Genomic DNA, 14,174 nt, shown 5'->3' with positions numbered 1-14,174 from the left:
ATAAGTACCGCTATGTCCAAAAACCACATTTTCATAGGATTCGATGAAATGCGGAGACGCGGTTGGGGTGAGTGTAACTTAATGATTGTTTGTATTGAACATAATTTTTTTTTTTTTTTATGCATAACAAGGCAGGTATTTGACCACAATCGCACCTGATGTTAAGTGGGATGCGGTCTAGGATGGTACATATCTGCCCTGTAAGTGCCTATTCACTCTCGCCTTGAAAAGGCCCGNCTGGGCATATCGCGGAGACACGCGCCACGCCCCCACTTTCACATCTATTCCCTTCTATGATCTGAGGTTTAAGCATAGAGTAGGCTCTCCAGCTAAATAGAGTGACAACTTGCGAAAAGTCTTCGAAAGTTAGATAGGAAAAGTTATCAGAAGGAACAGGGTGAAATGGCGCGTGTTGAGCAAATAATACGTCCAACAGCGGACTTGTATAGGCTGATGATTACATAATGTTCATCTAGTCGTTCGTTCGTTCGTTCGTTTCAGCCAAATGACGTCCACTGCTGGACAAAGGCCTCCTCCAAAGTTTTCCACAATGCACGGTCCTGCGCTGCCCGCATCCAGGCTCTTCCCGCGATCTTTACCAGATCGTCGATCCACCTAGTAGGAGTCCTGCCCACGCTTCGTCTTCCAGCCCGTGGTCGCCACTTGAGAACTTTTCTGCCCCAACGGCCATCGTCTCTACGAGATATGTTATCTAGTCACCATAATACCAACAAACTATGCTTAGTATTCTAACTTAGAACTTTTCTGACTATTACCATTATTGTTCTGTGCTATTACTATTGTAACGTTTGTCTTTGAGTATCCAATTTGTTGGCAAGTAAGAATGTTAATAGACAAATTGTACACCGTTTCATGACATCTTGAGTGGCAAGTTCAAAGTATTGAGTCACCTAGAGTATCATGCACATCCAAAAATAGTTACATACCAGTGACCCAATCCAGTGTTAAATATTTATAATTGATGTCAATTGACTAATTGAAATCATGGTTATTTAGTCCAGCGATAGACTATTAAACAAAAGCTTGAACCTCTCAAGAGACAAATTCAGAAGACAGCACTATTTTTTGTTGCAAAAGCACTCCTAATGCAACTGTACAAAGATGTTATTTTGATTTTAGTTTCGATTTTGATGTTAGTTTGGGACTAGAAGCGTAGTGTAAAATGTCCAAGGATATTTATTTATTTATTTATGTCATGTGTACAGTTTAGCTTGCTATTTGCTCTTTACCAACCAATTTGGGCACCAATATTGGTACCAACATTTTATACAAATAATAATTATGATAATGTCTTAGTTATTATAATTGTGTCTTAAAATATTTTATCTCCACCTTAATTAAGGCTTACGGCACAATCTTTAAGAAGTTTTGAAAATAAGTTTTTTTTAGCACCAAAGCATCATCATATAATGTAGTTATTAGTAGTCTGTGACCAGAGTTGGTCCGTTACATTTTTTCGACGTTACGGTGTTGTAAATAAAACAAATAGTATAGTAAGATAAGCACCGCAATTTTCGGTTCCCCGAATCCGAATATTTACAATAAACTGATGTAGTAATCCGTTTTATCCGTATCTTATCATGTATCTGTCGACCTTCGATGTTACACTTACGATAACTTTGCATGCCGCTCCCCGTTCGTTTCACCCTTTGTCCACTGCTGGACAAAGGCCTCCCTCAAGGATTTCCATAGTAACCGGTTCTGCCTTGTCCGCATCCAGGTAATTCCAGCGACCTGCACCAAATCGTTGGTTCACCTAGTAAGGAGCCTACCCACACTACGTCTTTCGGCTCGTAGTCGCCACTTGCCCCTACCACTGACCCTTGATTTCTCTCCACTCACTTGTTTCTCCATATTTTGCCGCTCCTTACCCTAATTGGTGTAGACGAAATCCATTTGCCTATGCCTGTGATAAATTGGAGAGGTTATGTATGTTCCTTCAGTGGATACTAATGACTTACCGGGCTAGGATGCCTGACAGGATAAAATCCCATCGTTGTCTTAGAATGATCGTCTTAAATCGATAAACCTCGATAACGGGACTATTCCCACCTCTCGTTCCCACCGCTACAGGAATAGACTTCTACAGCTTCACCGCCAATAAAAATGTATATTCTGCTTGCTATAGGAAGAAGAGAGCGCTTAGTTCGAATAAACGCATCTATGTTGAACGAAGAGCGTGGGGAGCGCCGCGGTAGCTTCCCAGAGATGGGCCTGGGCTTCGTAGACTTCGTGGGTAAAGAGGCTACGTTTAACACTAATAACCAGGATTTGGATGTTGTGATATTAATCTAAACATAATAATACGGACTTACAACACTATCCACTTATCAATCTAAATGCCAGATAACTTTTAAATACCGTAATGAAATAATTTTCAAGCATTGCAACTAAATAACAGTTAATATTTTAGTTGACTCTTTTTTCACGAAATCATCCTAATACAAAACTGAAACTAATATCTAAGTACATGATTTCAAATGCAATATGATGCACCTGCTAATCAAATTAAAAATTACATGAATGATTTGTATACCATGTTCGGTTGATTAATTTTTTATTCCATGCTCTTGCAAAACTTATCTTCTTTAACTCTGGTTTAGATTTTATCAAATCTATTTTTTTTTCTGTTTTTTCTTTTTCCTTCTTCTTCATACTACAATATTTAATTGGCAATATCCTTGACTTGGCCTCATAAGAATAAATCTTGACTACAAAAGACGTTTATTAAATAAAATTGACCTGTCGTTCAAGAGTCAAAGGGCATCATCCAATTTGTAGTTCGTCAAATGGTTAGGACAAATTGAGGAAGGTCAGCCATGTTGTGAAAGAGATCACAGTGATACGGTGACATGACCACAACTCCAGTTGGAGTGCAATGCCGCTGGTTCGAATTATACAAGTCTACTCTACCTACTGTCAACTGTAAAAAACAATTAGATTCAATGTGAAATCGATAAAAAATTAATTTTGCAACAAATGAAAATTGAACATTTTCAGGACCAACATTTGTATTTGTTAGAAGCCGTGTTTTGAAACCATTAATTAATGATATTAATATTTATTCAATTCAACCACAGAGTTAAGTGTTTAAGTATTTAACTTCGTTTCCTAATATGAACCTTACATTGGGGTCAAGATTACTCAATTCTCAAATTTAAAGGAACACAATCACTTTTCCTTTAAATACTACTCTGCAAAAGTAACAGCTTAGAGCCAATTATATTAACGTCTGTGTTATCATAATTATTAAAACGAGTCTTCAACATAAAGGTTTTCCTCATCCTTGACTTATATCGCTGTGAAGTATCGTGGTTTCCATTATGCTATAAAAATTAATCTCAGCGCATATACATTTGTGGTTTTCCTTCAATCCATAGATTGACCTAATATTGAGTTGATTTTTCCATAAAAAGAACAGGTAAAAATAAAATGGTATTTCCTAATTAATCATTTTAAACTGAAATATACTACAAACTACAAACTCTATTCTCTCCCATATTAGACTCGGCATGTATCTTGATAATCAATGAGGTTCTCATAATAAGGCTTTTATAAGTTCTACATTTATAACATTTGCTCCTATTGATAATACCTAGTTGCTACGTTTATAGGACCTAAGTATATGCGCAATTGACATCAATAAGATGAAGTTTTAAAACATCGATGCTTATTAGAAACCAGCCATTAAGCTCACTTATCTTATTATGTTGGCTTTATTAGTTTNACGCCGGCAGCGTTCGGATCGAATATAGTGACGTCATCGTCCCCGCGCCGGGCGGTCAGTGAACTTTTTTAGTAATTTGGCCATAACTTCGTCAATTTTTGTCGTAGAACAAAAATTTTTGGACTGTGTATTAAGGATTTCTTAGCCCTATAAATCTGCATTCATAGCTAAAAATCGAAATGATCCTCATTAGATTCAATGTGAAATCGATAAAATATTAATTTTGCAACAAATGAAAATTGAACATTTTTAGGACCAACATTTGTATTTGTTAAAGATGCTGTGTTTTGAAACCATTAATTAATGATATTAATACTTATTAAATTCAACCACAGAGTTGAATGTTTATGTATTTAACTTTGTTTCCTAATATGAACCTTACATTGGGTTCAAGATTACTCAATTCTCAAATTTAAAGGAACACAGTCACTTTTCCTTTAAACACTACTCTGCAAAAGTAACAGCTTAGAAGCCGCTGCTTCAATAGAGCCAATTATATTAACGTCTGTGTTATCATAATTATTAAAACGAGTCTTCAACATAAAGGTTTTCCTCATCCTTGGTTTATATCGCTGTGAAGCATCGTGGTTTTCATTATGCTATAAAAATTAATCTCAGCGCATATACATTTGTGGTTTTCCTTCAATCCATAGATTGACCTAATATTGAGTTGATTTTTCCATAAAAATATCAAGTAAAAATAAAATTGTATACTTAAACTATTCTCTCCCATATTAGACTCGGCTTGTATCTTGAAAATCAATTAGGTACCTACAATTTTAAAAGACTGAATATAAATAAGGTAGGTTCGCCTAATAAGGATCTTGTAAGTTCTACATTTTATAACACTCGCTCCTATTGATGTAATAATAGCTACGGTTATAGGACCTCAATATGATGAAGTTTTAAAACATCGATGCTTATTAGAAACCAGCCATTAAGCTCACTTATCTTATTATGTTGGCTTTATTAGTTTAACTAGTCTTATCATCCCTACTTTTTGATAATAACAAACCGTATCACGATTAACTACCTATACACAAGTGAAGTAATTAATCCAAATGACTGCCATTAATGGCATAATGTCACTATCGACACGGCCTGCGCTGGCGCATCCGATCAACCGTGACGTCACACGCGCAACCAGTGAAGGGACTCCATAGTATCAGCCGCTGGCCGCACTCAGGCGCACGTCTATTGAACATTTGAACCGTTGCATGCTAAAATATTTCAAAATTCGAACTTAAATTTTCAAAAAAAAGTTCGAACATGTCAAAAAAGGAATTGAAACTTTTTGAACCAAAAAGATTGTAATATTGGCCAGTAGTGATGTGGTGCAAAACATGTAAACGGACTAAACAGTGCTCTAAGTTGTCTAGAAATTGTCTTAGATTATGGGATAAAGTTCTGAAGTGTTTGAAGCACGTCATCGAATACTTTGGTATGTTTGTTTTCTTATTGATAGGTCAAAATTCTCACTATAATCAAAGAAATTAAGGTCATCTTTATAAACTATTGTAGATGCTAAGTGGGAAATTTAAAGCGTCATCGTTGCTAAACTTTTCCGTGAAGAAAATATTTATAACTAGTGTTTTATAATAAGTTAGGTTGCATAGCAAGAGATTGCAAGCATGATTTAAGTAATACAATGATACTATACACATTCATTGCATGTACAGTTTGTTATTGTGTCTAGCATGGTCACGAGTTCAAGGTGGTGGTGTAACGTTTGTTAAAATGATGTCTCATCAAGAATTTTCTGTAAATTAAACTGTATAATGTTTCAGTATTTCTCAAAGTAATCACAATTATTTATTGAACAATAATCATACTATTTGTGATTTTGTAATTAAGAAATGGCTGGACATGTTAATTGCAAGTAATAACAACTAAGTGATTGACAAATAATACATTAATGAGAGTGAATCAGGTGTTAATAGAGCTGCACAAAGTAAAAGTAAGCATGTTACTGTCAATGATGGTTTGTTTACATTTGATTCTATTTCTAAATGAGTATAATTTCTCAAGAAACCGATTGTGATATATTGAGAAATGCTGACACATTTTGTATTAGTAATCAAATTAATTCTAAACGTGTGTTAGCCCTTGTATATTCATTAACTTGCTAACTTGTCCATAATGCATTAGTTCATTAACACAAAATATGCATGGAACTTACTAACTTGATTTTTTTTTTCTTTCCATTCCTATTGTTTGTTTGTTTTGTCCGTCCTTTGTTTACCCACCCTGTATTACAATTTCCAAAATATGTAAATAAATAAATGAAAATCCTTGTAAAAATATGATACTAACCGTAAATCCGCGCCATTTTCTTAAATTGTTCTCAAACCACGTCTTACGAAATTTCCATTCCGCTGGCCGGTTGCTATTGTCCAATTAATGCCCATTATCCTTTCAAACGTGGTCTAATTGGTTAATATGTTCCTCATTCACCCCCGGCACTCGTCCGGCGCGTGAACCGCAACCTATTCCTGGTGCCATTGTTGACAAACTATTCAATTGCACAATTGCTATTTCGAAATGTCTTTAACGCCCTTTTAAAATTCATTGCATTTGGAATGACGCTATTTATAACTTCAAACTCAATCGGGTTTTGATTCTTCATTATAATTTAATTAAATCAAATACGAATGAAACACATCCTACCTCAAAACTCCCGGCCCATCCTAACCTAACCTAACCTATCCCCTGTTGTGTTGCGTAAAGCAGTCCCTAGTACGCCCCGTAGCCATACAATCTTCACGTACACAGACGGTACGTACGAGGAGGAGTACAGTTGCTGGCCTCCTGCAATCTGCATGATCATCATCTCGCTGGTGGAGATAGTTCTGTTCGTGTACGATGCGGTGCATGGCAACACGGACGCGAACGGACCCATTGCGAAGCTGTTTATATACAACCCGCATCGAAGGAATGAAGCCTGGAGATTTCTGACGTACATGCTGGTGCACGTTGGGTGAGTTATTCTTTCTCTTTATTGTAACCTTAATAATTGAAGCACGAAGAAATCCTTAGGGATTTCCTGGCTTAGGGCAGTGCTCTTATTTCATGACAGAAATATCCTAAATTCCTGCTGTAAACTACTTCTTGAGTTGCTATCTATTTGCAAGATCATCAAATTCGCTTCAGTCAAATATACCTACCTTAAGTGAGCGTGCCTACGCCAGTTGTACAGTCGCGGAATGAAAAGGTTCGTCACCTTAGTGTCGGTTTTCGCTTGCACTAGGTACTGTAAGAGTCAAACCTGCCAACATAACAGTGCAAGAAACAGTGCTGCTAACATTTAAATAAATATGACGTTTGCTAACGAATAAGGTTTTACTTGTTTAATTTTCTATCCCATGCAATGTTACAAAATGTAGTTTTTTTTATTTAATAGAAATAATAATGGCAGGTTGAACCAACAAGAAGGTTTTAGTTTATCAATCATAATAATTTTGACAAGATAAATCGTCAAACAACGTTGATCTGAATAATTTTGAACTTTACTGACGAACAGTTAAAGATTATTTTCTCTAACTCGAGATTATTCTGTAACATAGTTTCAAAAGGTAACATGTGCTCGCGATTCGTTGAAGGATTCAATTTGAAAACTGACGAACCTTTTTATTCCGTGACTGTACTTTTTTATCAGTGATTTAACACATTGTCGAAATCTAAATCTTGTGACCAAACATAAAAAAGCCAAACGCAGCGATGCGGAAATACGCGATTTCGATACGCCAAGAACAGCGCAGACCAGTGTTCAATATTCTGCTCCTCTACTCCATCTTAAGGCTTATTCCACTAATCCCCGTTGACAATCCCCGTCAACAGGGATTAGGAACTTTTTGTTCATTAATCCCCGTTAACAGCATGGAGCTTATAATGGGGATTAATGAACTAAAAAGTTCATTTATCCCCGTTATATGAGTATTTAATTTTTAACGTAATTAGTGAAATAAGCGCATCTTAAACGCTCCACAACTCTCTATTCCAGAGTGGTGCACCTCCTAGTCAATCTACTCGTCCAGCTGTTCCTCGGAGTGCCTCTGGAGATGGTCCACCGATGGTGGAGAGTGGTCCTGGTTTACTTGGCCGGGGTGGCTGCCGGCTCCCTGGCGACCAGCCTGACAGACCCCAAGGTCTACCTGGCCGGAGCCTCGGGAGGCGTATACGCGCTGATTGCTGCGCATATAGCCACTATCATAATGGTAAGTCTTCGTACTATAACATTTGTTATTATTTAATAAGGGTTGAAGTAGTTGTTCAAATCACGGAAAACTTTTTTAGATGATTATAATCCTAAAAAAAAGGACTGAGCAAATACCTGATTATAGTATGTATGCGAATAGGCAAAAAATAATAAATAGTGTTTTGGGGGTGTGTATACAAAATCATGCATAAAATTATTGGTTTCAACATAATAAACAATCACCGGCTACAATTTATTTTACGTGTAGGTAATGTAATTTCGTAATACGGTCGTTTGAACTGCAGAACTAGAGGTGGGCGCCACGCCGGCGCGCCGCCGCCGCCGCGAAATTTTTCACGCCGCCGCCGCCGACGATCGGCTGTCGGCGCGCCGGCTCCTATACTGCACTGACTATTTGTTTTTTTTNCACATGCTTCACAAGATGGGCTTAACGACAGCTGTCGAGCATGTGGAGAACATGCAGACTCCATGAAATAACTACTGTGCGAATGCGATGCGCCAGCGAAAACTAGAATTGGTCTCTTGGGGTCGGCATATCCGGCACCAGAAATAGGTCCCTCTCACCCAAGCACTTGATTCGCTTTATGGATAGGCTTTCACGGATGAGAGGGGAATAAAGGTATGGGGGCGCACAAAAGATCCCAAAGGGTCGACGTGCCTGCGCTCATGCGCGGCCCTGAACAAGATACAATTACCTGATAATAGTCTAGATGACTCTAAACAAATTTTTTTAAAGAAATAATGAGTCAAGGTTAAAGGTCAAGGTCACGCCGCCGACGCCGCCGCCGCCGAAGCCAAAAAGTCGGCGCGCCGCCGCCGGCTAATTCTATATCGGCGCCCACCTCTATGCAGAACTGGTTTGACAGTGTAAACGTACTCCTTTAACGTTATCCTATTATAGCTCGCGGCCATAAAGAGTAAATCTATCAAACTTATTGGAAATCTTAAGTGTGCCACACAAAATGGTCAGAAATCTTATTTTTGTAGTGGTTACCAGTTGCATAAGCGACATGCAGAATTATCAACCCACTAAAGAAACAAGATTACCGAGTTTCTGAAGTTAATGATGTCCTGGGGTGGAATTGTGTAAAGCAATCGTAATCATTTGACAGTTCATAACGTACGATAAAGTCAGTTAAACAAAGCGTTTGACAGAATAATCGTACGTTATGAACTGCCAAATGATAACGATTGCTTTACACAATTCCACCTCTGGTTACTGCTTCTGATAATAGCAAGACCATTTTATGAAGTGTAACTTAAATGACTAGTAAAAACCGCTGTCGGTTGTTATAATAATCGCGGTATCATTACAGATGGGCAAAGTTTTCTGCTATAAAGCTGCATAAAAGTTTTGGTCCTCCGAGCCAGATGCTAACTTTGGTTGGGAAAACCTAGCTTTAAGACCTACATAATAACTTGCAATAAATTGATTTATGGTATGGTAATATTAGTAATGGGCAAAATAAATAGTGAAATGTTTGGTACTTCCAACCGAATCTTTTTTGGTGCTCCGAGCCGGATATCTTTTTTGGTCCTTCAAGCCGGATATCTAATATTTTGTTACTGCTTTCCAGAACTGGGCAGAGATGGAGTTCGCGATTATCCAGCTGCTCGTGTTCCTTCTGCTGGCGGCTGTGGACGTGGGCACGGCGGTGTACGACCGCTACTGGCGCCACGCGACGCAGAATATCGGCTATGTGGCTCACTTGGCTGGCGCTGTCGCTGGTAAGACAATAGGCATCACATTAATAATTCGTTCGTTCGTTTCAGCCAAATGACGTCCACTGCTGGACAAAGGCCTCCCCTAAGGTTTTCCACAATGAACGGTCCTGCGCTGCCCGCATCCAGGTTCTTCCCGCGACCTTTACGGTCGACCTAGTAGGAGGCCTGCCCACGCTACGTCTTCCAGCCCGTGGTCGCCACGAGAACTTTTCTGCCCCAACGGCCATCGTCCCTACGAGCTATGTGCCCCGCCCACTGTCACCCTGTGCGTCCACGCGCACTGTGAGACATAGTAATGTTTGTGAATACGGGCGTTAATGTGCAATAAAGAGTTTGAATTTGAATGTCTACCCTGTTCAGGATTCAACGGCTAGATGGACACGCATTTTTAAGTTTCCAACTTAGGGTGGATAAATGAAATATGCCACTAAGTTAAGGTCTTTGAATTACCGATGTGTTTTTTGTGTCTTTCACAAAATACTAATATTAATTGTATTTTATTTAATTACAGGCCTCTTAGTAGGAATCGGAGTTCTCCGGAACCTCGAGAAGAGAAAATGGGAAAAACGCCTCTGGTGGGCAGCAGTCGTCATCTACTTCTCCCTGATGATCGCCGGCATCCTGGCCAACATATTCTGGACTGATCGGTTCCTAGCAACAACGCCTTAAGACGGAGCAGTAAGGTTCCTATTCCTTTGGCAGGTCACTCGGCCAAATGCCAACATAAACTGGACTGATCGATTCCTAGCAACTACGCCTTAAGACGGAGCAGTAAGGTTCTTATTCCTTTGGCAGGTTACACGGTTAAATGCCAACATATTCTGAACCCATCGGTTCTTAGCAACAACGCCTTAAGACGGAGCAATAAGGTTCATATTCCTTTGCTAGGTCACTTCGCCAAATGCCAACATATTCTGGACTGATCGGTTCCTAACAACTACGCCTTAAGACGGAGCAATAAGGTTCATATTCCTTTGGCAGGTCACACGGCCAAATGCCAACATAAACTGGACCGATCGGTTCCTAGCAACTACGCCTTAAGACGGAGCAATAAGGTTCATATTCCTTTGCTAGGTCACTTCGCCAAATGCCAACATATTCTGGACTGATCGGTTCTTAGCAACAACGCCTTAAGATGGAGCAGTAAGGTTCCTATTCCTTTGGCAGGTCACACGGCCAAATGCCAACATATTCTGGACCGATCGGTTCCTAGCGTCAATATCCAGATCCAGATAGCCAGTTTCTCCATGGTTGAGGATTCCGGGTGAGCTCGCTTCCACCTTCGGCCTGATCGTCACTTACCATCAGGTGAGATACAGGCCAAGAGCTTCCTCGTTGTGGAAAAAAAATATTAAGATGGGGCAGTAAGGTTCCTATTATTTTGGCAGGTCATACGACCAAATGCCAACATATTCTGGCCCGAACGGTTCCTAGCAACAACGCCTTAAGACAGAGCAGTAAGGTTCCTATTCCTTTGTCAGGTCACACGGCCAAATGCCAAAATATTCTGGACCTATCGGTTCCTAGTGTCGACATCTTAAGACGGAGCAGTAAGGTTCTTATTCCTTTGGCAGGTCACTCGGCCAAATGCCAACATATTCTGAACCGATCGGTTCTTAGCAACAACGCCTTAAGACGGAGCAATAAGGTTCATATTCCTTTGGCAGGTCACACGGCCAAATGCCAACATATTCTGGACTGATCGACTGATCGGTTCCTAGCAACAACGCCTTAAGATGAAGCAGTAAGGTTCCTATTCCTTTGGCAGGTCACTCGGCCAAATACCAAAATATTCTAGACTGATCGGTTCTTAGCAACAACGCCTTAAGATGGAGCAGTAAGGTTCCTATTCCTTTGGCAGGTCACACGGCCAAANGCCAACATAAACTGGACCGATCGGTTCCTAGCAACTACGCCTTAAGATGGAGCAGTAAGGTTCCTATTCCTTTGGCAGGTCACACGGCCATATGCCAAAATATTCTGGACCGATCGGCTCCAGCGTCGACATCTTAAGACGGAGCAGTAAGGTTCTTATTCCTTTGGCAGGTCACTCGGCCAAATGCCAACATATTCTGAACTGATCGGTTCTTAGCAACAACGCCTTAAGACGGAGCAATAAGGTTCATATTCCTTTGCTAGGTCACTTCGCCAAATGCCAACATATTCTGGACTGATCGGTTCTTAGCAACAACGCCTTAAGATGGAGCAGTAAGGTTCCTATTCCATTGGCAGGTCACTCGGCCAAATGCCAACATAAACTGGACCGATTGGTTCCTAGCAACCGCCTTAAGACTTTTATTCCTTTGCAGGTCACTTGGCCAAATGCCACATATTCTGGCCCGAACGGTTTCCAGTGTTGACATCTTAAGACGGAGCAGTAAGGTTGCTATTCCTTTGTCAGGTCACACGGCCAAATGCCAACACATTCTTGACAGATCGGTTCCCAGAATTTTCACCTTATGACCCAGCAATAAGGTTAATATTCCTTTGGTAGGCTACATGACCAAATAGCCCCAAGACTGACAGGTTTTCCAACTTGTCTAGTTTCCATAAGTGTTATGCTTCTATTATAATCGATTGCAGCATCGATGGTTTTTAACAAATCGTAAAATTATCGATTCATTTTGATCTTTACTCACGATGTGGGTGTGTTCTTAAAAATGTGCCTTTAAGGTGTCTTAGTAAAATTGTAAAATCGTACGTAATTTTGGAATCTTATGTGAATATTTTTATATTCAATAGGGTAAGACTACCCTAGTGATAGAATGCTGTATTTTTTTTATAAATATAACTAAATTATGTTACTTTTTCCCCCCAGGCCAGAGTTACAACATTTTTGATAATAAGCTATTTATCATTTCAAACATGACTTTATCCTGTTTTTTCATCGCACAAAATGTAAAACAAAGCGAAGAACGCACACATAATATTTGAAAACTTTTTCAAAATGTATGTAAAGGGTATGAAATATTATTTTTGTAAGCTTTTTGTATTTAGCAGTATTTTTGTAATATACCCCTTGAGTATTATGGCTGCCTCTACCGTCCTTACTAGTTTTAGTATTTATTGTAGAAAAATGAGGGATATGAAGGACATTTGATTAGTTCAACATATTTTTGTATAAAAATTTTGACGCAATTTTACACATTTGACGTTTGGCTACATAACTTCATTCTGATAACACAATAAATCTCTCTCACTTACTCTCAAATGCTTGCCTGAATGAGAGAGGGATAGATATATTTTGTAATGTTAAATTTTTCTACGTATTCTTTTTCTAAAATAACTTCAATTCATCTACCTCGAATTTTTTACAATGTTTTCGCGTTTCTTGCCGGTATATTCAATACATTATGTGAATATATTTCACTGAGCCAATCAATTTTAACATTATTATTAAATCATGTCCACATTTGGGCTATCCTTTCACAATTTGACTTAACCATTAGTGGACATACAGCCTAATCCGTAACTTGTTGCCATTGTATTCTCTACCTTACGTATAAGTGCGTATAACTCGTAATTGCATGTTGTGACTTGTCACGTGCCTTATTTTAAGTATATTTTATACAAATCTGTATATACGTTTGGATGCATTTACTCCTGTAATGTGTGGACATTTTGATGTCTTAGTTTTACAATCGTCTGCTTGTGCTACAAAATAATTCATTTTGATGTTTATTATTAAATTACAGTCAGCATGAAAAGTAACATATCCCAGGTTAAATTGTTTTTGGACAAATTTTTAATAACTTCACATGCATTTATATGACTGTACCTTTCAGTATTTTTGGTGTACACAGTTATTATTGTTGCTAATAGTACCTACTTTAGTATTTTAATGATAGCAAGGTTAAATGTATTTTGATTCTCTCTTGACAAGCTATATGTTAAATTGCGGGAGACATGCCCACATAACCAAGGTGACATAAATAAATAAACAACCTGTGGGCTTTTAAGAAAAACAGCTTTAAATCGTCATAATAAGTTCTTGTTACAATAAAGCCTGTAATTTGTGTTCATTATCATTAAGTGAGCCTATTGAAACGGTTCTGAAATTGTTCGCTATTTCTGAAAATGAGAGGTCAGTACATTTGTCTCCTTTTAGCAACCCTCCATTTAGGCCATAAGAGTCCTATCCCTTTTCATTTCTCGAGGAAGAAAAGAGATAGAATGACCTTTACCTACTAAAAGATATAGCGAACATAACAGAATCGGGTCGTATGTTGTATTTATTGTATAGTAATGTTTATTTCGGTGGTTTGCCTTGTTTTTATGTGTAAGTGTTAGATACAGCTCTTAGTTAAGGTTCCTCAGTTATCAAACTATGCACAAGATTTTGTGATATGAATTTTAAGGTATGAGTTGAATAAAATGCCATTTTATTTTTATACATGTTTTTTTTATTATAAAGACGAGCGAGCTATAACAATCTTAATACCTATTAATTTCTGCGACAGTAAAATAAACATAATTAATTTCCAA

At 38.5% G+C, this 14,174-nt stretch overlaps 1 protein-coding gene across 8 annotated transcripts in view; it reads left to right on the top strand.

Moving 5' to 3' along the window:
• The window catches only part of rho-4 (rhomboid-4), a 39,334-nt gene extending 25,252 nt beyond the window's left edge, over positions 1-14,082 (top strand). For 2 of the 8 annotated variants that reach the window (XM_028315669.1, XM_028315667.1), the window contains 4 exons: positions 6,521-6,725; positions 7,749-7,962; positions 9,542-9,692; positions 10,201-10,624. In XM_028315669.1, coding sequence (XP_028171470.1) covers positions 6,521-6,725; positions 7,749-7,962; positions 9,542-9,692; positions 10,201-10,358 — 728 coding nt within the window. In that variant the 3' untranslated portion in view covers positions 10,359-10,624. Of the gene's footprint in view, positions 1-6,475; positions 6,726-7,748; positions 7,963-9,541; positions 9,693-10,200; positions 10,625-10,784; positions 10,904-11,244; positions 11,310-12,090 lie in introns of those variants that run through there. The other 6 variants (XM_028315668.1, XM_028315665.1, XR_003656541.1 and 3 more) reach the window with 5 other exon arrangements.
• Positions 14,083-14,174: the final 92 nt, after the last annotated feature.

The sequence above is a fragment of the Ostrinia furnacalis genome, unplaced genomic scaffold (assembly GCF_004193835.3).
Source record: "Ostrinia furnacalis isolate ACB-3 unplaced genomic scaffold, ASM419383v2 OfSCF5188, whole genome shotgun sequence".
In the NCBI taxonomy this organism is placed as follows: domain Eukaryota; kingdom Metazoa; phylum Arthropoda; class Insecta; order Lepidoptera; family Crambidae; genus Ostrinia; species Ostrinia furnacalis.
The sequence above is the reverse complement of the archived record's forward strand: the minus strand, read 5'-3'. Positions and strand labels throughout refer to the sequence as shown.